This window comes from Anser anser, assembly GCF_964211835.1.
Source record: "Anser anser genome assembly, chromosome: 6".
NCBI lineage: Eukaryota > Metazoa > Chordata > Aves > Anseriformes > Anatidae > Anser > Anser anser.
In genome coordinates this window covers 17,463,509-17,488,147 of record NC_139726.1, presented here as the reverse complement: position 1 = coordinate 17,488,147, position 24,639 = coordinate 17,463,509, and the positions used below count along the sequence as shown (strand labels likewise).

The 24,639-nt window shown below is 37.9% G+C and overlaps 1 protein-coding gene and 1 long non-coding RNA gene across 18 annotated transcripts in view; one reads left to right on the top strand and one right to left on the bottom strand.

Annotated features, from left to right (window-relative positions):
* The window catches only part of RBMS1 (RNA binding motif single stranded interacting protein 1), a 239,500-nt gene that overhangs the window by 201,421 nt on the left and 13,440 nt on the right, over positions 1-24,639 (top strand). For all 14 annotated transcript variants that reach the window (XM_083840873.1, XM_083840874.1, XM_083840865.1 and 11 more), the window contains 2 exons: positions 12,563-12,720; positions 15,884-15,963. In XM_083840873.1, coding sequence (XP_083696999.1) covers positions 12,563-12,720; positions 15,884-15,963 — 238 coding nt within the window. The remainder of the gene's footprint in view (positions 1-12,562; positions 12,721-15,883; positions 15,964-24,639) is intronic.
* LOC310901390 lies at positions 7-24,638 on the bottom strand. Of its 4 annotated transcripts, none has more exons than XR_014585753.1 (4): positions 16,753-24,638; positions 13,280-15,339; positions 9,459-9,565; positions 7-7,071 (listed from the first exon to the last, which is right to left on the bottom strand). It is a non-coding gene; the product is annotated as an uncharacterized lncRNA (long non-coding RNA). The 4 variants fall into 4 exon arrangements; XR_014585754.1 differs by having other exon boundaries at positions 7-9,565; positions 13,280-13,314; positions 15,283-15,339; XR_014585752.1 differs by having other exon boundaries at positions 7-9,565.

Here is a 24,639-nt window from a genome sequence, read left to right as displayed (position 1 = left end):
GTGAGTTAAAATAACAGGCTAATTCTTGTAGTGGGTTGTGAAGATGAACAAGCTTGTATGGTAGCAGAGCATTGGCCATGTGCATTCTCAGGTTGCAGGACCATCACAGAGAGCGCAGAGCTCAAACCACGTGGCATATTAATGGCATATCCCAAATCTGCTCAACTCATGAAATAAAGAATAGTGTGGTCAAGTCTCCAAACAGATCCGGTTGGATTTCTCACTTTATTCATGATACTATTTTTCCATTGGCTTTTCATCAAAAGAGAGATTAGCAGTAATTTTAAAGAACTATAGAAGGCTTAATGGGTTAAATTCATCATGTTAATTTCTGGAACAAGTCAGTAGCTTAAACAGTTTACAGCATACAGGTGTAAGAGTTTATATACATTTTCCAATTGTAGTTCCTGAGGTTAACAGCCTTGCAATTTGGGAATGAATTTTTAGGCATAACAGCAAAATATAATCTTGTGGCTTTGTCTTCAGCATTTCTAATATATTTTGTGTTAACAGAAATAAAATGTAAATCTGAGCATTCATGATCTGTTTCTTGAAATTCCCATCCAAATCTTTGACAACCACTTTCTGCATCAGAGCAAACCCAGGCATTTAAAAATAAAGAAATATGATCTTTCTTCTTTTTCTACCATTAATACTGATCCTTACCTCTGAATTGAGTTATGAGTTAACATGATCTTCAGAGCAGAGCTCTGTCACCACAATATAAGTTTTGTAAATCTATAAAATCAGGGAAATGACATACTAATAATGGTTCTGTCATGCGCTGTTGTTAGGTCAGATGGCCAGTTTCCAATAGAATGGCATAGACACCACTACAAATTTATTTAAGAAAATATTTCCAACATAATCTGTTCATATAATTTATGTTACCTCTTAAAGTAAATTCTTGTTAGTTTGAAAATTATATTCTAATTAAATAAAAATATTCCAGTAATTAAACAGTAAACTAGGATGCTTTTTTATAAAATAGTCTGCAGCAGATCTAGCAAATCTTTTATAGTTATCCATTAGGTACAGATTGTTTTCAGATGAGATATTTTCCACAGCTTCTCAGTTGAGGAGAACAGTTAAGCTAACAACATAAAAAGTCTTTGGATAGGTTCCAGGGCAACAAAATGGAAACCATATGTTTCATACTTAATGCATGTTTCATTACAGCCATGATACAAACATACATGCTTACTGGAAAACACTGGACTTTTTTCTTTTTATAATATTTTATGAATGTTTAATAAAGACCTTTCAATTAATCTTTAGTTTTTAGTTAATCACTTTGAAATATACACCAGATTTTTCAAAGCTTCTGTCTGCCATCTTACAGATTTATCTAGGTAGGAGGGGAGAAAGCAGAATACAAGTCAAGTAAATTCATTTTGCTAATAAAGAATTTTAGGTGATTTAATTGTCTTCTTGAATTGACTAGATGGAGAAGCTTTAATAATTCACTGTAGTAATCTAATGAATAGTTTCTTAGTTTTTCCCTTAGTATATATTTTTGAATCATTTCCTCTGCCAGTTAGTTGCAATACTGGTAATATTTCTTTCTGTTAGCGTTAATGAAAAAATGTGCACCATACTACTTGACAGTTTTGATTGATTTTCTGACACTTTGAGTCTGTCAAGCCTGCTGACCTGTGGGAAATCTGTAACTATAAAGTTTGCATTAGAGTGAAACTTGTTATTCTGCTTCTTAACAGGATAAGTGTTTGAATTATTTTCAAAAGAAAACCCAACAAAACCCACAAAACAACAACAATCAATAGTGACAACAAACAGTCACAAGTGACAGAGTTTGAGTGCTTTGATTTTCGTCTTTTTATTTTGAGCCATTGAATTGGGACGGGGAGGGTAGCGGTGCCTTTTGTCTGAAAAATCGTATCTCCACTGGGATGCTCCAAAGTGAGGATCGCCACTCGCTTACAGTTCTTTTGACAAGATTAGCAAATCAGACTCTTCACATGCATGAAACTGTATGAAGTTTACTTGGATTTGTGTATTTTATATTCTCCTTTAACGTGTTAGCATTAGTGCTTTAAGGTGATTGTGCAGCAGTGAAGCTGTTTAATCTGGCACGTGCCTGAATGTCACTCAGAAAGGACACAGTTTGTCAGCTGTCTGCCCAGTGGGTTTCCTCACTGACCAGTGCAACTGCCTGAGTAACAAAGAGAAGTGCCTGCTGGCTGCGTTTGGGAAAGCATCCCCACACTGTGCTCATGGCTGTCAGTAGCACCGCTCCTAAGTCTTCACAACCTCCTCCTGGATTGCAGATGAAGCGGAAGGAAAAATTTTACTGTTGGGGCCTTGTTCTGAGTCTGACTGCCGTGAACCCCTTTTTGCAGCATCTTACTGTAGCTATATATAGATGAATTAAAAATTACTCAACTGTTGAAGGTCAGCTACAAATTGTAGTTTGGTAGAAACAGTCCAGATTATACTTATTAAAACTTCAGTTGTTTGTTTTGTAGAGATAATTTCAAATAATGACTGAGCTTTTCCTGTGCACTGGGTAAGCACGTGCTGTACTCAGCTGTCTGCTTCCAAGCTGATCTGACTCCAGAAAAGTATAGTCTCATTTGCTATGTTTCAGCTATTGCTGAGCAGACTTGGAGAATTTGGGGCCTGAGACATAGCTTCGAGTCACATCCTGTGAGATCTGTCCCAGTGGGGCTCATTGTTTTTGGAGAAGTGGCCACGTCCTGGGAGATGTCACAATGATAGTGTCAATTAAGGAACCAAGTGTTAGACCATTGCTTAAGAAACGTTATGTCTTCAATTATCCTGCTCTTTCAGAGATCTGGATTTGGAAAACTTTACTAAGACAATTAGACTCGAGCAACTTGAAATTTATTTATTTATTTTTTGCTGTGTGCTGGTTAATAGCATCTTCTGGTGACAGCTGAAATGGAAACGCCTCTAACAATTCCTGTTGGTCAGATAATTCTTCTGAGAGCTTACAGAAGATGGTTACTGTTACAGAAGATGGTTACTGCACTGCCAAGGCGATGGGAGTAGCTTTTTGACTGAAAATTAAAATGGGGGTGATGGGTAATATCCCCTTTCCTCATTTCCATTGGTGTATTTCCAGCATTCAGGTTTCTTTTCCAGTGTGCACCAGTGACTGTGGAAGGGGATGAGGAGATGACGTGAGCTGCGGTGGCAGCCAGTTTGTTTCAGGACGCAGTTCAAAACCAACAGCTTATCTCTTTACACTAGAGATGATGTACAGAAAGAGCAGATGCATGTCTTGCAAGAGTACGGTTATTTCTAAGCTAGATAGTAACTGGCTGAGAGTCTAATTTTTATTTTGGTTCATTTTAATTTCTTCTTGAAATTTCTTTTATTAGTTTATTGTCCTCGCTCCTCAAGGAACACTTCAATAAGAAACCAATAATAATGTTCAAAAATTCAGACTGTGCATAGCTGTGCATTCTTAGATAAGATTAGGAGTAGTATTGAACAGCTCTTACCATTTTCATAGCTAGTTTTGATCTTTTATTAAAGCTGGGCTGCTGAGTACCTCTCTGCTTTCATGAACTTATGAAAAATGGGATCTAAGATTTGTTCAGCAGTCCCCTGTTACTAAAGAATGACAAAGGAAAAAGATTTCTTTTTAAATGTCTTCATAGTTGTTTGAATACTGTAGCTTTCAGGGGATGTGGAGTTTGGGCACATGCTGACTCAAGAGGAATATAACACTGCTTAAAAGAGAATTTTGTAGAAATGGTATTTTAAAACAAGACCATTAAAATAACAAATCCTGTTTTGAAAACTAGTGAGGATGCTTAGAAACATTTGACTGAATTCCAGGTCTTTTTAATTTTGGGAGGGGAGACTATGACAATACATAACCTAGGATATATCTGAAATGTTACTTTTGTAGGATTTAGTCAATTAAGATTTAATTGTACCTTACATTTTTTCCTAAATAATTCACAAAATAGATCTTTGTGCATGAACAGTACAGACAATATCATAAACACTACCAATCTGTGTTAGAAAAGTTATGGTTGCTATCAGGGTGAATTTTTATTATCTGAGAAATTTCTCTCTCCTCTTCCCACGCCAACCCAAAAGCAAAAGTAGTGAGATAAGTGTAGAATTCTGCGCTGTTCAGAGCAGATAGCAAATGGCTTTGTATAGGAAGGTAGGTGCGTGCAGAAAATCTACTGTACATTGGCATTTTGAATGAAGATTTAAAAAAAAAAAAAAAAGAATCAGACAGCAAGGTCTGAAAGTTATGGAGATATGAGTATCCCAGATCCTCCTAAATTTTTGACCTTGAACTTAACATCAGGCATTTGAAGTCAATGTTACGAGATTTTCTCTCATTGAATAGTATTCAACTGTGTTTAGCTTGGTGCTACAGAAGTAACTGTGTTTCAGATGGGTGGACAAGTGATCCTTTTAACAGGAAAATTGGAATCAATTCTTATTCTTCCTGATGTAAACCATTATGTAAATATAAAAGGTAAAAATGAACTACTGAATAAGAAAGGTTTATAAAAAAAAACAAACACAACATAATTCTTGTCAGCTTTCTGTCTAGCAAACTTAAGCCATGAGAAGTACGATTGTGCTTGCAGCCTGGATAAAGCCAAGCTCTTTAGTGATATTTAGAATCATAGAATCATAGAATATCCTGAGTTGGAAGGGACCCTTAAGGATCATCAAGTCCAACTCTTGATACCGCACAGGTCTACCCAAAAGTTCAGACCATGTGACTAAGTGCACAGTCCAATCTCTTCTTAAATTCAGACAGGCTCGGTGCAGTGACCACTTCCCTGGGGAGCCTGTTCCAGTGTGCAACCACCCTCTCTGTGAAGAACCCCCTCCTGATGTCGAGCCTAAATTTCCCCTGCCTCAGCTTAACCCCGTTCCCGCGGGTCCTGTCACTGGTGTTAATGGAGAAAAGGTCTCCTGCCTCTCGACACCCCCTTACGAGGAAGTTGTAGACTGTGATGAGGTCTCCCCTCAGCCTCCTCTTCTCCAGGCTGAACAGGCCCAGTGACCTCAGCCGTTCCTCGTACGTCTTCCCCTCCAGGCCTTTCACCATCTTCGTAGCCCTCCTCTGTACACTCTCCAACAGTTTCATGTCCTTTTTATACTGTGGTGCCCAGAACTGCACACAGTACTCGAGGTGAGGCTGCACCAGCGCAGAGTAGAGCGGGACAATCACCTCCCTTGACCTACTAGCGATGCCGTGCTTGATGCACCCCAGGACACGGTTGGCCCTCCTGGCCGCCAGGGCACACTGGTCTTTTCCAGTTTAGTCTTTTCCATTTAGTCTTTTCCAGTTTGTGTTTTCCTTTTTTCTTTTTCCTACAGAAACACAAACTTATTTTTGGTAAATGTGAACTTACAACAGAACCCATGAAAGTAGTGCATGGGCTTGGAGGATTTCTGCGGACAATGAAATTTGTTAATTTGAGCCAAGGAATGTTGTTCCATTTACTAATGTGCATTTTTGGGGGAAGACTCATTGTTTATCCATTGAAAGATTTCCCCACAGTCACATATTTTTAGGACTTAGCTCTTCAGATTCATAATTTTATATTTTCTTCCTTAAAGTCTTCACTTCCTTAAAATCTTCGCATACTTACTGAAGCATTGAAGCAAGAAAGTATACTCATGCGTATTGCACTTGATCTTGCATTAACAAACCACTGAATGTTTTCCTGTATTTCAGGCATGTGCAAAACATTAGGGCCGCCTTTAGACTTGTTGTGTCAGAAGGATGCCCATGATAACAATGCAAAATAAGTTTTAAAGCATACTCTGACTGTTCAGCAGTCACGAGGTAACTGTTTCCATTTTCTGGAGCAGTCTCTTGACCCTTAAAGCAACACAAAACTCTGTCTTAAACGTGGGGGTGTTTTTTAGTTTCTTATAAATGTTAGCCCTTTGAGATCATGTTGATGCACCAGAACCCAGAGACGAATAAACTTGTCATCTTTATATTCTGTACAAATGGTTAGAAAGGCAGAACAGTGGAGCACTCCCCACGGGTTGGTAGCTGTATCTTTCTTTCCAGTTAAGTCCAATTTTTATATTCTAAACTTACTATAGATGACTTTTTTTCCAAACATGTTTGGAAAAGATGATCTGTAACACTAGAGTGTGAATTACACAGCAGGTATGTTTTTTGGGAGGAAAGGTCTGCTTAGCCACTTGTCTTTGTCTTTACAACAGAAGTCAAGGCTGTTCCATGGCTATTAAAAACAATGCATTAAGGGTAGTCTTCTTTCACGTCGCTGATGAAGAACATGGTTTTGAGTTACAAGAATGAGAAACAGCTAACTTTTATGACTTTTAATAATGTATTGCTTTTTGTACTTGTCTTCACTGTGGCAACCTTCTGGAGAATTAAATCAGTTTTCATTCCTACAGAGTAAAGTAAGAAAATAAGTTTAGGTTACCATGGTAGCATGTGCACTTAATCTAACTAGAGAAGGTAGGCATATTGCAGTAGTTTTTATTCTGCATCTGGGTTTCTGAATGCCAAAGAACAGATGACAAGCAAACAGGAGCAGATTTCTACAGCAGTTTTTAGAAACTCTCTTATAAGAGGAGTTTTCTTTTTACCTAGTTTGTAGTGCCTTCTGTAGGCAATAGTATTAAGTCCTATGGCAATAGATTGTCTTAAGTAAGTGTAATCAGTTTCCTTCCATTTGGGTACTTAAATTTCAATTAGCTATAATAAAAAAATAGAGGGTAGTTGTTTTAAATATAGTGGGCATTACTGCAGAACCGTGTTCTTACAAGTCATTTTACAATAAATTGAAAGTAAGCCTAATTTTGCTTACCTGTGGCCTAAATGACCGTCACTTCCGGAATTGCATTTGCATTAAATAAGCCAGTTAACAGCTGCTTCCCTTGAATATGCAGCTTCAGCCCACAAAAGTCTTAGCTCAGTTGCGAAGTAGTGCTGTGCGTTGTTCCGACCAGGGTCGATTGCCCTCTTAGGAGCTTTGGTGGGCTCATTCAGCTTTCTGCTGAAAACGATGGCATCCGTGAGCAATATCCAGCACTGGCAGGGTGCAAGTCAGTGCCCTTGGAGCAAAGGGCGCAAGGAATAAAAAGGAATATATGGCTGCAGTGATTGATTGCAAACTTGAACACAGTGCTTATTGTAGTTAAACATTACTTTTCAGACAGTTCTGATTTATAATACAGATGTGCTTGTGAAAATGAATTAAAATACTTAGCTTATTAATCATATACAGTGTTTGTGGAATTCTGGATAAGAAGTGAAGATCATGGCAGTGATTTTTCCACTGAATTGTCTTGTTAACAGTCTGTGGTCAGACAGTATTAAAACTGTGGCTAAAACAGACATATTTTGGTGAGACGCAGGCCAACTGTAAAATTTAAAGTAGTTTCTATATGTAGGCAGACAAGCATTTAATCCCTTCCCTATCAGCCAGAGGATCTTCCATGCTGTGAGCAGTGACTAGTCACATGTTTCTGAATGGCTATCTGTTAACTGTGACCTTACATAGAGCAAGAGAAAACAGATGTCTTATCATTTTGCCAAGTTTCTTGCTTGCAATTTAGGAACGGTTCCACACGCACAGGGAGGTTTTTGTTAATTTCTTTCAGATGATGGTAAAGCCTTTCACGTTATGTAGGACTCAAGATCACCACTTTTCTACAGAAATGAACGTTAGTGGTTGACCATTTCTATTCTCTTATTCCAGAGAAATACTTTATCTTGTAGTCAGCTTATTAAGTTAGTGTTGTAAGTGCTGTTTGGGAATAAGAAGGGCATTGAACTGAAGGTGCACTGTTCTGCAAGTTTTGTTTTACTGTGCCCCGCTAGAGAAGTTCTGGACGCACAACTAAAGGTGTTTGAGAAAAGACCAATAGAAACTTGCTGATGTGAATTGCTAAAAATAAGACTTCCTGGTTTCCTCAGTAATGTGCATTCTTATGGTAGCCCACAAATTCCCTAACATTGCTCGTAATCTGCAAAGTGCTGCATGCTTTCAGTGTCTTTCAGGACCTAGAATCATAGAATAACCCAAGTTGGAAGGGACCCACAAGGATCATTGAGTCCAACTCCCAACAACCTGCTGAAGGCTGTGTTAACTGAGGAGACCCTACATGAGATATGAAGACTCTCAAGCAGTTTTCCTAGATCATTTAGATCAAAAAAAAAAAAAGAAATCCCAATGGTTCAGTGGTTTATATTTTAATGTTGGCTTACTACCCTAAGTAGGAACCTCTCCACTGACTTCAGTAATTCTTCTTGATCATTCTCATAATATTGTACAAATAATTTCATGTATTGTACAAATAATTTTCATGAGATTTGAAATTCCTAAGGTGAAAGCAGATGATGTGGTTTCATGGATTTCAACCACAGAAAAATCTACCTTTGAAAGCACTTAGAATGATTACGGTCTATAGGCAAAGTTTGAGCAGGATGGTTATGTTTGCAGATATATTTGCCCGTTGCACTTCTTTGCTGAATTGCAGAACAAACATTAGAAACTTGTATATCAAAGGAGTTAATTTTCCCTTCTTAAACAGAAGTGTAATAACTATGTGAACTGTGTTATGGTGGGATGGGTTTCATTAAGGAAGGAAATCACAGAACTTAATGTATTAAACTGCTGTTTGCCAGAGAGAGACAGAGGGACAAGTTAAAAAGTTTCCCTCTCTCAAAACTTCCTGAATTTTTAACTGTTTAACCATTTTCCATGCCAAATCCTTTTATAAAAGCAAACATCTGTTTGTACAGTGCCTTTTGTGTAAGACAGGATAAAGATGGATGTGAAGTTCTGGTTGTGGTTGCCATTTGGAAGTCAGCTTGGAAATGCAGCGTGTTCTAAGGGAAAGGAAATGATTTGCTTCTTACAATCTCCTCACACTTACCAAGATAGCTGTTTTAAGACTTATTCTTGTGGAGAAGACAGAAGCTGCATGATGACATGAATAATTGAGATTGGGGGGGGGGAGGAGGAGGGTATTTTACATGCTAATGGGTGTAATTTTTCTACTGCCAAACTGCATAAAATTCCAGATATACTTTAGAAAGGAGTTTGGTCTTCCTTTACATCTACCCCAACAGTATTATCCTCATTTTGTAAACCAGCTATTCTGACTACTGATGGCAGTCTTTTTTTCCTGCAAAACGAAGAAGTGGGTTAAATGAATTTATCCTGTTAGATTGATCCTACGGTTGAATGACTTCCACTCTTGGGCAGCTGTGGGTTTGGGGTACTGCCGAAGCATCTGCAGTGTAGTTATAACCTCAGTGCACTTTGGCATGTGTTTGTTGGCATTTTAACTATTTTGTTCTGGGAGAATTACAGAGGAATGAAATTCCAGCTAGTATCCCAGAATTTCATTGTGACAGCCTGATCCATTGAACTTTTTGCCTTTCGTCTCCCATGTTAGCCTTTTTTTTTTTTTTAAACGAGCTATGGGCTTACCTAGAAGTATCTTCAAACTCCCTTTTTTCCACTGTGGTCAGTATGTCCCACTGGTGGACCAAAAGCAGAAATAACTGAATCCCTGGGAGTATTCAGGCTGTAACAGACTGACATAGAGAAAGTGTCAGGCAAGTAGAAGTAAGTCCTTACCAGTCACTCCTTCGGCACTTACCTGATAGAGACCCTATCAGTTACTAATACAAGGTAAGGATTGTTTCGTGGGAATCAAGCCAAATTTCTCCATCACTAATGCTTTCTGTCCTTAGAAAGACTTCCTGACACTGCCCCCATCCCCCCCTTTTCCCCCCACCCTTAGTTCCAAAGGGATTTGCAATTTGGGGTAGTGGTGACGTTGCTAATACTCTTAAAGAGTTAAGCATTCCCTTCATTTCCTCTAACAACATTGTGACACGATTTATGGCATGAAGCTCTCTGCTTAGGTGGACAGGTACAAGAACTGAGCTTCCCAGCATGTATGGAGGAGGATCTTCATGTGGTACAGTGAATTGCAGGAGGCTTTGTGTCCTTTGTGGCAAGGAAAGCTTGCGACCTCTCATCCTTAATACTCCACATATAATGCAAAAGTATGGTAACCCCACAGTCTGGAATAGGAGCTTGGGACAAGGGGAATGTGATCTCCCCAGTTACCCAAATAAAACATTGCTCTGACATTCTACGGTTAAGTGAGTTTCTTTCTCTATTATTTGTTTTTGAATGTGAGATTTATTTTTTAGCATGTATATTGCATTTTTATTAGTGTGAACAAAATCTGCTATTTATTTTCTCATCCTTCCAAAGATTGTTAGGCTTTTTAATGAGAACATTTTATAATATAATTCAGGCTTTCTGATAATATAGAATAAAAGAATTAGCAAAGTAGGTGAAAATATTCAAAGGATCTGATTTTCAGCCTGTATACTGTTTCAGGTTATTTAGAGAAGTTTTAGGATATTTGTGTGCAATATATTTCACAGCTTATAATAAAAAGTTTAAAAAATCCAAATTTTTCCTTTCAAATACTATTCTGAGTTTCAGGAAATTACGCTATAGCTAGAAGTGCAATTTTGTGATGCCTGTGGCTAAAACTTTCTATAGAAAGGTTTTGTTAATAGTGTTCGTTAAAGAAGAAAGTAAGCCTTCATATCTTAAGGTATAACCCCAAATTGTCTAACACAATCTAAGTAACAAACAAATTCTAAAAACTTGAAAGTTATCTTCACCTCACATTTCTAGCTGAGGAAATGTAAAATGTATGTCAAAAACGTAGCTGTTGTAACACAGATTTTTCCCTCACAGTTGAACACTCCCAGCAGTGAATATTAATGTGAACTATGGGTTCCCTGGGAATCTATTTTCTCATCTTCTCTTTCTGCTGATTTTTCTAATCCAAAAGACAAGTCAGGTGATCAAAGATAATTTAAATGACAAACTTATATGTGTACTGTACAGATTCACTATTACTGGTGGTGTTGTTCCCATTAGGTAACAAAAGGAAACGTGTGCTAATTAAATGCCACATGTAATGGACTGTAAAGGGACTGCATAGGATAACACTCAGGCACTTGAAAAAGTTTGTGTTTTGTAAATTGCATGGGATTTCAGTGTGGCTAGAAATTAAGAGTTGTATCAGTGGCATTGTGTGCAGATCGGGAGGGTGTAATGGGAACATTTCCCTTTTATAGATCCTATGATGCTAAATTTTCTTAAAAACAAAAAAACTTAAAGAAAACTTCAAAACATTAGCCCTTTCTAACTGAATGCAAGACTCGGTGAAAAAAAATAGAGTAGGTCTTTAAGCGGACAATTTGCTTCCCCATTTTTAACTTTCATTATTTTTTGGAGTGTGAGAACTCATTTCTGTACTTAAAATGCCCAAGACTTAGCTCTCTTTCCTTTTTTTATCCTTGGAAACAGCAGGACCAACTGAGAGGTGATATCCAGGATAGAAAATAAATTAATTATACAATAAGTTAGCAACAGTACTGTTAAGTTAGCCCTCCTGCACAGAATGAAAATATGCCAAGGCCTATGCCGATAAAATTATATTTCTTTCATGTCACGCCATTCCTAATGCCAGAGAAGTTCTGAGTATTCTGCATGCTGCAGACACATACATCTATACAGGAAGCCACAATGACATCATCAAGGTTTTACACAACTGTAAGGGCCAAATCATATAGATCTGTGTACATTAAGAATGTATTTCATCACAGAGCATGGCCAGCAATCAGCAGCATGAGAGAGATGCAAGAGATGCCTCCTTAACCACAGCTGGAGAATCTGTAGACAAACTGGAAATGATCGATTTCAGCAGAAATGTTTCTTTGATTAAGGTGGAATTTCTTGCTATGTACATAGATCACAAAAAGTAGATAGCCATAAGGTCAGCAGAATTGCAAAGATGTGACTACATTTGTCTTCTATATCTAATACGAGCCCTAATCACTCATCTACTGGCTGTCCTCTGTCATTTTATCTGTCTCTAGAAAAAAATTTGGAACACTTTTGTATTGTTTCAATGCATAATGCAAAAGTTTGATGAAAACTCAAAAATGTTTGTGTGTGGGAGAGAGCAAGTGTCCCACTCACTTTTGTGTACCTCATCCTATTATTATGGTAATATTTTGTCAATGTACATATTTCTAAATGCATTATTTCCTTGTTTCCCCATATTATTTTCATTTTCTTATTCTAATCTTTTCTGGCTTTAGTTTACATTTAGCTTTTTGTTTTGTTTTTGATTCTTTCCACCAGTGTTGTATTTCCTTTTATTTCCTCCTTTGTGTTGCTTTTGCTGCTGCTTCTTTCAAAAAAAAATCTGAAACATTAAGTTGTGATACGTACGATAAACTGGTCAATAATTCACCTTTATCTCCACTTTAAAAACTGTCCTTGTCAGCAGTATATAATATCAGGAGAAGGGGAGCTTCTCTTAGGAATACTATGTACAGTGACAAAAGATGGAGATTGCTAATCCAAGGGATCCAAGTCGCCTGAGAAGTAAACTCTGTAGCAGTATTTACATGTAATGGTTCTTATATTTTGTATTCAAAATGTCTTGCCCATTGCTAGGACAATAACACTTGTTTTTAATTCTGTTTCAGCAACAAGAACAGGATCCAACTAACTTATACATTTCCAATTTGCCGCTTTCAATGGATGAGCAGGAGCTTGAGAACATGCTTAAACCGTTTGGGCAGGTTATCTCTACGAGGATATTGCGTGACTCGAGTGGGACAAGCCGTGGTGTTGGCTTTGCCAGGTACTTCAGTGTCCTTAGCAGTGCTGGCTGCATTTTTCCTTTGTTAATTGAAGAGACCAGAATAGGAGGAAAATGGCAGAGGTTGTAAAAAAAATGATAATACTTTTAAAGAAAAGGGATACCTAGACAAATATATCAGCCGGGCTTTGTTAATTTATCCTATGCTTAAGCAAATATGGCTGTGTCTCATCTTGCTTATATGGTTAAATCTGCATCTGTTGTTCTTACTGGACAACTATCTAGAATAAGAGTTCACCCTCCACCACTTCCTTTTCTTCCTTATACTTCTCCTTTCTGCTCTGTGCCTGACGCAAGGGTTATGCGGGGCTTCACAGAAACTTCTGCTGTGACATTTCTGGCTTTAGAGGCCTGAATTCCAGACAGAGACCATAAGAAAGGACAGCAGCGCCCCCCCCCCCCTCCCCCCCCAATTTTTTCTTCGTTACTTCCTCTGAGAAAATCCACTTGTCATCACTCTTTGAATGTCAGTCCTTTGAATTTTCTGGCTCATTAAAGCTGTCATTTGGGAAACAAAATATTCATTTACTGTAAATCTCACCTTAAAATGTTTGGCAGCTCAGTCGATTATGCCTCCTAAATCAACAAGAATAAATATTTTCAATAAATGAGTAGATACCTCCCAGATATTCTCTTCATGTGTGTCTACCTTTTCTGTGGTTAAAAAGTAATTTCTTCCGGGGTCTTTTCATTGAAGCCTTTTCTGTATCTTTCTGGTATTTTTCCATCTCTGATTAAGTCATGCTTAAACCCAGTATGGCAATCATATTTAGTGTCTTTAGATTGGAGTTTTCCATTATCAAAAATAGGAGCATGCTTTGAGCAAAGAACTGGGATTCTCAAAAACATGTTGTGAAATTTCTGTCAACGGTCAAATTCCAATAATTCAGAAGTTTAGCCAATATTACAATAGCTCTTTATTTGAACAAATAGCAAAGTCTAAAATCAGTGCACAGAACGGAACTGGAGAAATTATATCTCCTGATGAAGCCGAAATTTTTAGGGACTGGTATCCTTGTGAGTTGGCTATAGGTAATTCACGGGACTGTAATTTTTTCCCCTCTCAAAATGATGTATTTGCTTGGAAAACTGTCTATTTTCAAGAAGACACAACAAAAGAATAAAATTAGAAAGAGTGGGATGATACTCCTTTATTTAATAGTGGTTCCTACCTATTTTTTCCTGTCCCCTTGAAATAAATCAGTAAGTGTTTCTAATACTTCCTGTGTACATTTAATTTGGCAATTTTTCATATAAGCATATGCATATGTTTGAATATGAACTCAGTACAAAACATATACAAAACATGCATACATGATTTTGGATCATGTACAAAGTATGTATCCAAAAATTGTATTTACTAATTTTGAAAATAGTGGTACTTGCTTAAGTACAGCATTCACTTTTTGGTATTATGAATGAAAGGGCAGAATCCAGTAACATTTCAGCTATATTTCAGTAGGCTTTATGAATTTATGCAGTCTTTTCTCTCTAAACTTTCTTACTAACTCTACCTTGAATCCACAGTGGTATTTTAGGAATGCTTTTATTCTAATATGGTCAGAAGAGTTTTAAAATTTTATGTAGAAGTCCAAAAGACTTGTTTGTATCCAAAATGTTACTGGTACTGAAAGCATTAGGAAAGATTAATTTTAAAGTATTTTATCAGTAGGTTCTTTATTATGCATTGTATGTTTTATATATACAGATGCATTATTATTTTATATATATTTATTTATTTATAGATACACACCTACATACATTATACATAATTTACAGAATAAGTTGTTACTGTGATACCTACTCAAAATTTCTTCCTTTCTGCAAGGTAGATATTGGAACATTATTACATAAATATTAAAATTGCATAAAGAAACATGTAGACATTAAATAAAGATTTTCATTTCTTGCCTTTGGGAGCATTTTACTAAGTTAATAAAGGATAATATATTTTATCAAGTCCAGGCTTGACTTTGAAACTAAGTTATATTGTTTGTTTCATATGAGAAAAAAAATAGATTTCTTTGATTCAGATCCAAGAATTCAGAACTTCTGTAAATTGTCTAGAAGGTGGTTTTGAAACCATAAAGAAAACTTTTTGTTTAGTCTGGCATTTTGATGATTTTGGTTGTTGTCTGTGACTACATTTCATAGGCCCATGCAGAAAGGCAATCAGAATTAAAAAGTGCTAGGACTTACTAACTTCTAGCACTGCTTCTTTGCTGCTGAGGTCATTGGGCATAATTTGTGGATCTGCATTACAGAACTCAGTGAGCAAATGAAAAGAAAATCCCTGTTAAACACCCAAACGTCATCTTGCAGACAGCTGCAAAATATATTCTTCTATTAAAATATGTTTTGTTTTCCTTGCACGTCTCAGTCATCTGTTCCAATTTAGTCCAAGCTGGTAGTTAGGGCCGACACATCTACATTGCAATGTAAGGATGTAGCTGCAACCTGTGGAGCCACTCCCAGTCTAGCAGTACCTCACCAATAGTCCACCCAGGCCATTAAGGCTAGTTTTGACAACGTAAGTGCACTAACCTGTTCAGGATGCTGGATAAATTCTCAGCAGCAGCCACAGCTGTTATGTTATTGGTCCTGTTTGGAAGGTAACAATGATTAAATTAGGGACAGGTACGTCATTTAGTTGTAATGATGCATATAAACTAAAAGCTGCAAAGGCAGTTTGGGTCATGCAGTCAGGCATGTTTATATTTCAGTTTTGTACTCTTAAACTGTACAGACACTTCAGTATCCTCTATCAGTAATGGCATTAACATTTGTTATATTCATCATGGACACTTAGAATTCAGTTGTGAATGTGTATTCATCTCCTTTCCTCAAGACAGCAAAAGTACTACAGCTATCCATGTTCTATGTAATCTCTAAATAAATAAGAGTGTTATATTTGAAGTTTGGCGTTAACTTTGGCATTTATACTGCATAAAAAGTTAACTGATTTCAGTTTTACCTTTCTGAAGCTGTGTATTCTCAGAAAACATTCTCTCTGTTGCTCTCATACAGGAAAACAAGCCACAAAAGTGAAGCAAGAATAAGAAAGAAGTATACTTTAAAAGGCAGAAATGTGGGAATCTGGATGAGTATTTAATTTATGTAAATTATTCTTTTTTTTTTTTCTTAGGATGGAATCAACAGAAAAATGTGAAGCAGTGATTGCTCATTTTAATGGAAAATTCATAAAGACACCAGCAGGAGTTTCTGGTATGTTGCATATATTTCTAACAAGATGAATGAATGGGTTACTGCTTACATAGTGGGAGCCTGTTAGGCTGATTGTTGTATCTGGTTTCTCATTCAGAGGCAGGCTTATTAAAATTAAACTGTTTCATGTTAGGTGACTGTAATACGTGCTCACTTGGAACACGGTATATCACTTTGCTACTCCAAAAATTTTCTAGGAATCTAGTACTGTTCTCTCCTAGCAGATAAGACAACCAGCTAAGATGCCTTGAGCCAGCTGTACACAAATTTACACACCACATAATCCCAGCTGAAGTCAGGAGACAAGTATGTGTTGTATGTGTATCAGAACTGAGTTTGGCTGATCGTCTGTGAACAATTTATCTTTTCAAAGAGGCAAAAGAATGGACTACTTTTGCCATCTGTTGATGATTTTTCCAAAGTAATTTTGTAAAAAGATTTGATCAAAAAAAAGTAGATTCTGAGCAGTGCATTTATGCCAGGCATTTTCATTCATTGGGAGATTTTACTCTCAAGTCAAAGCAGGTTTTGAGGTTCTTCAGGACGATGAAAGGAGATCAGCAAGAAAAATGGTTCTAGAAACATCATGCAAGGCAAAACGCAGAGAAACTACATAGTGCGATTTTTTTCTGTCATGCCACGTTCCCCGTCAGTGTGCCTGTTTTGTCAGCACTCTTTCTAAGAGAGTAAATGTACATTCCATAAACACTTGAAATGAGGAAAGGAAATTCAGAGCAGCAGAGTAAAACAGAAAGAGAACAGGACAATAAAAGAGGAAAGAATACATGCCTGACATTCCAGACTGCTTTTGGTAGCCATTTTATTGCAGATCCCAAGTGGGAATTTTACAAATTACATTGCTGATGTGGTTGCTTGAAGCCACCTTTATCCCGCTGGTGAAACGTTTTCCAGAGCCAGACCTTGACACAGAGAAAGAGGAAAGCAGCCATCAGCAGGCAGAAAAGAATGTAGCTTGTTTAGTAAAAATGCATACATGCTTCATCCCTGAAAGATTACTCCAGTTTGAGACAGTCTGTGCTGCGGTAGGGATGGCAGGCTGCTTCAGAGCACAGGAAACCACTCCCTTCACCAGCATTAATCTAATGCAGGGTTTTGACTTCACTAGCTTTTGTGGACCCTTTGCGCTGGGATTGATTGCCGAGGCTACAATTATTTTGTTGAAATTTCGTTATACGTAGGGGCTGTAACATTTATTTTTCTATTGCAGATATTTAGCAATCTGCGTTTTATGAGACGGAAAATCCCTCTAGGGGCAAGGAGATCATGGAATGATTTTCTCTGAACGCTGACTGTGCTCTGATCCGCCCTCCATGATTAGTTTTACAGTGCTGCTATGGCTTGGACATAATTAAGAGTAAAAAGTATGGAGAAACCAAGAGTTCAAATTAACATATAGGGCTTTCTATTCAATTAGAGACAGTAAAAAGCTGTAACAGAACCTCCTATTAGTGCTTTTTAGTTTGCTCATTCTTATCCTCACTTGCATTACGCTATTCTCAGGGAATGAGCCATCAGGCGTATCATTGTTAATCATTGTCCCTGGTGGGCCGCTGCTGAAGCTGGACTTGCACCCTTTTATTATCAGGTTCAAGCTGCTGCGCCGAGTTATAAGAACGGTTTCTGCAGAGTGTAGAGGAAAATGTTTACCAGGAAAGTAATTAATTTGCACGGATAGAGGGAAAAAGAGAGTGAAAATTTGCACAGAATTGACAGTTGTCAGAAAAGTGAAACTGAAGAGGGGTCTCAGGATGTAATCCACCTCCTGGACTTTAACCTGCGGTGCTGACTTACCAACTGCAGCGTAGTCATTTGGGCTCTCTGTCTAAAACATGTAAAGAAGCACACACCTCCAGAGACTGATGTATCTGTTGTCAGCTGTCTTCATGGCCACAGAGAGTATCTAGATGAGTGGCTCAGAATGAAATAACTCCAAATGTCTGAAAGTCAGTTAAGTGAGATGAGTCGTACACTCCATGATGCTGAAAAATGCTACAGATGAGTAGGTGTATAAAGGAGTCACGCGAACCAAGTTTGTTAAAGATCCTCAATTTTGTTGCACAGGTTATAGCCCCAGCTGTACTTTTCCATGCTGGTGTTGTGAAGTTGTGTTGCTCCTTTCCCTTTGATTTTTATAGTGTTCAATTTCATCCTGGAGTTCCTCACCACATAGCAGGCGTGTGTCCAATAATGCAGGCTTATAGGAGGGTGCAGCTTGCACACGATGATAATAGGCTGCAGTTTGCCAAAAAGTGGGGCAGAGTCATGGGGCTGCTGTGGTCTTAGACTACCTTCACAGAGAAGGGGGATGCAGTGGGAAAGCTCTTGCACAAACAAAGGCTAAGAAAATGTTTTGAAATAGATTAGCATCTTTGGGGGTTATAGAGCATCAAGATCAAATACATCCAAAATAAAATCGTAGAACTGGAACTATGTTTAAATTAAAACATTGTGTCCTAGAAACTTGGCTAAAATCAGCAAAGGGAGCTGGCTATAAAAACACTGCTATCAGGATGAGGAGGGTAGGAGAGAAGGGCCTGTAATGAAATAGGTGTGGGAGGAAGAACATCTGTTTAACAAAAACATGCTTTCATAATGCAGCTTTGTTATTTTAACTAAGTTTGCGTTTAAATAGTAGAGTGAGTTAAACACAGTTGTAGGAAACAGGAATACAGAACAGAAACTCTTCTGTGAGTCTGAGAGGGCTGAGGGTAGTGCAGGGGGTTCACAAACGCATCGGTTGTAGACTTTTTGAGTGACGTGTGCCTCATGCTGAGCATCGATGATGTTAATCAAGCTGGACCCAGATGCAGCAAGCTACTAAGATTTTATTTCCCTGCTTCATACTGGCTTAATGAAATATATTCGATATTTAGTGTGCCCTCTTTTGTCTTCAATCCGGAAGAAGGAAGGTTAGCTCAGAGAACAATTTCAAATGCACTGCAAGTTGGTATGATCCTGTAACTCCTAGGAGTGGTATATTAGTTTCACTGCTTGTTCTAGTCTGGGGTTTGTACTTTGGTTATGCAAGTTATTTTAATATCTTTTTCTGTTTTATGGGCTATTACGTTTTGTCCATTTCTCTCAGGACTTTGCTTTTGTATTGCACGCCCTTTTCAACTGAACATTTATTACATTATTGCTATAATCTTGAAATAACTTTTGCATTTAGTTCTGCTTTTGTCCGTAAAGAATTATTGTTTTCTTTGTGATATTTAAACTTTTCTGTTGCCCAGTGAATCATGAATCTCATGAGGTAAATCGGGGGAAAGAGAGACTAAACTAGTATAAGGAACCAGGACATAGAAGAAGAGTAGTGACGACAGAGACAACATGCTTAGCCTCCCTCACTAAAAATATATATTTAAGATTTACTATCTTCTTGTTTTGTGCTGGACCCAAAACAATTGCAGAAATGATCTGCTGGGCAAAATCATGAAAGGCATCTCCTCCCTATCACAGCAGCGTGTAGCTACATGATGATACATGAGAATAGTTGTATAAATAATTACAGAAAGCAGTTGTGTTGTAGAACACATAAGGACACACCAAGGTATTCAAGGCTGAGTGTATTTGTCTCCCTTAGCATTTTTTTCATTATAAAGGTAAAAAACTACAAAAGTTATATGTTTGTTAGATTCTTTCATACCTCTTTTACTGAAGAATAACATACATGATATTTTTGTTTTAATGGAAGAAAGGCAGAGAACATTTTTGCTGAGCAACCCATAGTATTTTTTCTTTGGCTTCAGGAATGGTGGGTTATGGTGATGACCCAAAGGTCACAGATCATCAGTTACCCACCTTCCTCTTCCCACTTAGAGTGAAGATATTGATCACTCCAGTTTTGTTTCAAGGAGGAAACTGGAGACAAGTGCGAGAGCCCTGCTCCTGCCAGTGCTCTTGACATAGGTTAGGGAGAGGTGTACCAGGTGTGGTAGGCATCACTGCTTGAAATGGTTCTGATCTTTGATGTCTGTCTAGTGCAGGAGGGGAATGAAAATGGAGCCTTGAAGTAGTTACCTTACTTGCTTACCTTTAAAAAGTATCCAGCACTGCAGATCTCTGTATAGTGACTTGCAGCCACTTGACCATAAACTCACCTTTCTTAGTTGTCTTCCACAGGCCCTTTAGGAATAGTCCATGAACCACAGTCTGACAACCACTGATAAAGGGTATCGAGAGGTCACAGTGCTGGTGTTAGTCCTGATTGATACACTGAAGACAGCAGAGCTAAGATTTTACCCATTAGAAAAAGGATTAGAAGCTTTTACTGCTCTAGTTCTCGTAGTTCATAATTAGTTTTAAGGAGCAACACTGGGAAAGGAAAAGAAAAATGCTGCTTAAAAACACTCAAAATGTAGCCCTTTGACAAATTATTAAATACTGTGTAAATTATCAAAGAAATGTAACCCTGAACACTGCATTTCAGTAAAGATTAGGATGGTGTGAGGAGCATATACTTTGTTTCTCTTTAAACATACAAAGCTACTGATATTTGAGATCTTGGGTTGCACAATTTCTTTTTTTAATTCCCACAGCTTTTGGCAAATGTTTCTAGCCTTACAGGCTTACTGCATCATTAAAGTGCTGTTAGAATTCATTAGTCTCATATGCTTTGTCACTAGAAAATATGCGATGAAAGTTTCTAAAAGATTCAGGTTAGCAGAAAACTGAATAAAGGAATAGTATTTTAAAGCTTCTGTTGCAATTTTTTGTACCTATAATGAGAACTTAGTGAAGTGTCGTTAAAATTAGCCATGTAAAGTCAAGAGTGCAGACATGAAGCCCAATACAAGAACATCAATCTTGTTCTCGTGTTTCATCATATCACCCAGTGTGTATTTGGTTAGACACTGAGCAGATGAAGACTGAATTCTAATGTACATATGTGCACAACATGTGTGTGACAGGGAAGTATTTACTCTCTAACGTTATGCTCACATCTTTCTTCTGTTAAGACATTAGTCCTAGAAGAGGGTGATTCGGGGCAAGGAGAGCTGCCCAGCACTTTCCACAGCCAGGTTTTAAAGCCCTGGGCTGCTGTTAAAGCACTGAGAAGTGCACAGTTACAGACAGTCTCTGTGGCAGTAGCTCATCAGACATCTCCATACTACAGAGGGTGTCTGCTGGTTTTCATTAAGTGTCAGCAGAGTGGGCATTTTACACATAGTGTTTCAGCTGTGGAAGCATAAATCCATTGTAAGTCATAGCCTTTAAAATCAGCCATCTCTTAGCCATGCATGCAACTCCGAATATTTATACTGTGCCTCTGTCGTGCACATACAGACAAATCACTGCGTGATTAATGGCTCCCTTCATTGCTGGGCCTGCACGCTTCCCAACAATTAAACAGTAAAAATGACTCTCCCTTCCTTCCTGAACCACAAAAAAAAAGATTGTTTGACTGGTCTGTAGGGCTTGCTGGAGCTTTTAGTTTGTATATATCTAACATATTCATGTTTGTATGTGTTTGAGAGAGAATAACTTAGGTATCTTATGACAAACAGGAGGGAAGCTAAGCTGAAGAAATAAATTTCTGAAGAGACTAAGGGCTGTGATCATTCTTCTGTGGGAGGGGGATCAATAGATCATACTCAGCTCCTCTGAAGGTTTATTTCCTTTGCATGAATCTCCCTCTGATGACCATCAGTCATTGTGTTCTTGAAGCGGTGAACGTAGGTGGTGCTCAGGTCACAAGTGTGGAAGAGCAGCCAAAAGCTGTAGTTTGGCTTTCCATTGCAGCAGTCCTTCCCATCAGCATTCAGATCTTGAACTGGAGTCAGGGAGGGCGAAGGCTATAGAGCATTCTCACAGCAGTTGGTGGTATTAAATAGACAGTTGGCTGGTTGTTTTTTTTTTAATGCAAACTGGAACTTTCATAGCATTTGGCTTCATTTATGGACACGGTTAGGAGCAAAGAAGCTGGAAGGTCAGAAACACACGGGTTCACATAACCAGATCTACATTCAATAAGATGGATAACAAACTTCTGGAAATCACAAATTGATTTATTTTTTCTTTTTCTTTTCTTTTTTATTTTTTTTCCACGGCTGCATGTGCTGGATATTACATATGCACAGTCCGACAGATGCAGATCGTTTTTCTTCAATTTTTTCTGTCTTTTTAAATTTGTCAGGGAGTGCTTCCGGTACACAAATGTTTCATCATTTAAAATTAAGTTGTTTTCAGTCACCTAATGACAAAAAATTAATATTTATTCTTAAAATAAGGTTTTATGAAATTTTTATTCAAACAGTTGAACAGATTTGCTCTGACTTTCAAAATAAATGATCTTTATCTTCAGACAATGATTGGAAATATAAGCCCAAATGACCATTTCAGAAGAGTTTTGGACAACTCATCATGGGGTCTTTTAACGAAGGCATAATGTGGCTTTAAATAAAGTATTTACTACCTGTGACTGCTATAATACAGAATCACAGGGCTAGAAACCTCTAGTATTTTCTGATGCCTTTATATGCTGTTCTCAAGCCACTTTCATTTGACTTTATCCAAAAATTTATAGTGTGTATTTTGGAAGTTGCATGTGCTTCTCACAGTACTAGATGGTTTGAAATAATTCATAAATAGTCAGAGACAAATACTCAACTTGGGGAATAGCTTTTTTCATCTAAGGTAGTTAACTATGCATATCTCAGTGTTCTCCTTCTGGTGTATTTTTTTCCTCACCATGTAAAATCAGAGAGTCAAAATAATTTCAGACCAGAACCTGACATCCTTAGCCATACTGAGCAATATCTCCTGAGATTAACTCCATTTTTCAGTAGGACTACATGTAGATTAAAATGCTGTGTGATCTGACCAACATCAGTTAGTCCTTCAGCATATCAATATAGTAACTTTCTGCCCCAGATATGCTAAGGCTTCTCTTTCTAGAAAACCCCAAAACGAAACTCACCTCTGGTAATGCAAAAAATCCCCTTAGAAATGCAAAATTTTGAAGACAATGCTGTCCAGTTTCTGTCTCCTGCTTTAGGGTTTCTGTTACTTCCTTGTGCGTTTACTCTTCATAGGTCTCCAATATCTTTTCCAGTGTCGTTAGCCTAACCTTCTCCTAGTTTATTTTATGATTGTAGGATTTTAATTACCATTCTCTGTAAGATAATCCATTTTAAGTTAATTCAGTTGTCATGTGCTAAAGTCTGCCTCTCGGAGATAAAAGTGATTTGACTGTTGACTAACAGCCTACCGGTTGCAGTGGTACACGTCTCTGAAGGATGTGTGGTCAAGCCCAGAGATGAGACGGGCAAACCCATACCAGTTCTGCCTCCCAGTCCATCCACCTTTTATGAAGAAGACAGTCAAAAATGTATCGTGTAGGAAGCATGATTTTTCCCAGTAGAACCAGAGCTAGTATTTCATGTATGCCATTCAAAACCAGTGATGACTCGGCGACCAGCAGGCTGTGTTAGTTTTGTGCCAATCATTTAAAAGTCGTGCTCTTTGCCAGGCTATCAGTCCTCTGAGGTTTTTAATACTCATTGTTACTCTGACTTAAGAGAAGAACTAATAATTTTTTTAAATGCAGGCAGAATGAAGGGTATGTCAGCGCTGGTCAAGGTTGTACTAATAGATTTTATTGCATGATATAGATACGCTAACATTTTCCTCTGGGTTGCCTTTTTGCGTGCAGTATCCCCCAGCCCCCATGTGTTTACTTTGCACTGGGACACTTGCATGTTGTCAGATCCAACCTCATCTCATTCAGGTGTTTCCACACAGAAAACGACTTAGAGGAGTGTCACGTTAAAGCTTAGACAGCTCATGTCTCAGGAATTATTGGCAGAGAAGTGTTCATATCCAAGTCATAACAGAGCTTCCACCCTGTGATTAGGGAGGGTGTGGTGTGATGGGGCTGTAGCAGAGCTGTGCCTCAGCCACGGATACACAGGAACTTCTGCACTTTAAGCCAGTCCTAGGGGAAGAACACTATGCAAACTTTTCTTTTTGATTGCTTGAATTTCAGCACTGATGTTGAAGTCATGGCAAGGATTATGTTATGACAAAACTTTAAAAAAAATACAGCAATCCCATTCCATGGCATTTTGCAAAGAACAAGATAGAATAAAAATCTTGAAGAATTTCTGGTTGCATTGTGTGCTCTTTATAGAGTGGAGATAAAAAGGGAATGGAAAGTTGTGGCATTTTTTCAGTGCAAGGTGGCAGGAGATAAAGGTACCACTCTGTCCAGCAGATTAGACTAAATGGAGGTACAGTGCCAGCTCCCAGGCCATCCTGGATGACCAGAGCCACTTGAAGTTTTGGGATATTGCTGAAACCTCCAAGGTCAGGGGGAAATATTTTAAAGCCCTTTTTGCAGATTTATTCTTCACCCTCCTTATAGGCAAAGCTCAGCGTTAAAATGACAGTTCTCATTAATACTCAGAACAGATGTAGTCAGGACATACAGACCGTGTTTCTTTCCAATAAGCTTTGGAGCAGTACTTTAAAATCAAAGACATAAGGTGTTCCAGGTGCTCTCTGTGTGTGTGGCAGCAAAACAGTCATTGGTGCTGTAGTGAGAATTTGTGCTATTTAACTGTAATATTCAAAATTTAAATTGCAAGACATATACCTCACTTGGAACACTGAATACCTGTATGTGAATACTACTGCAAGTAATGTTCTTTCTTT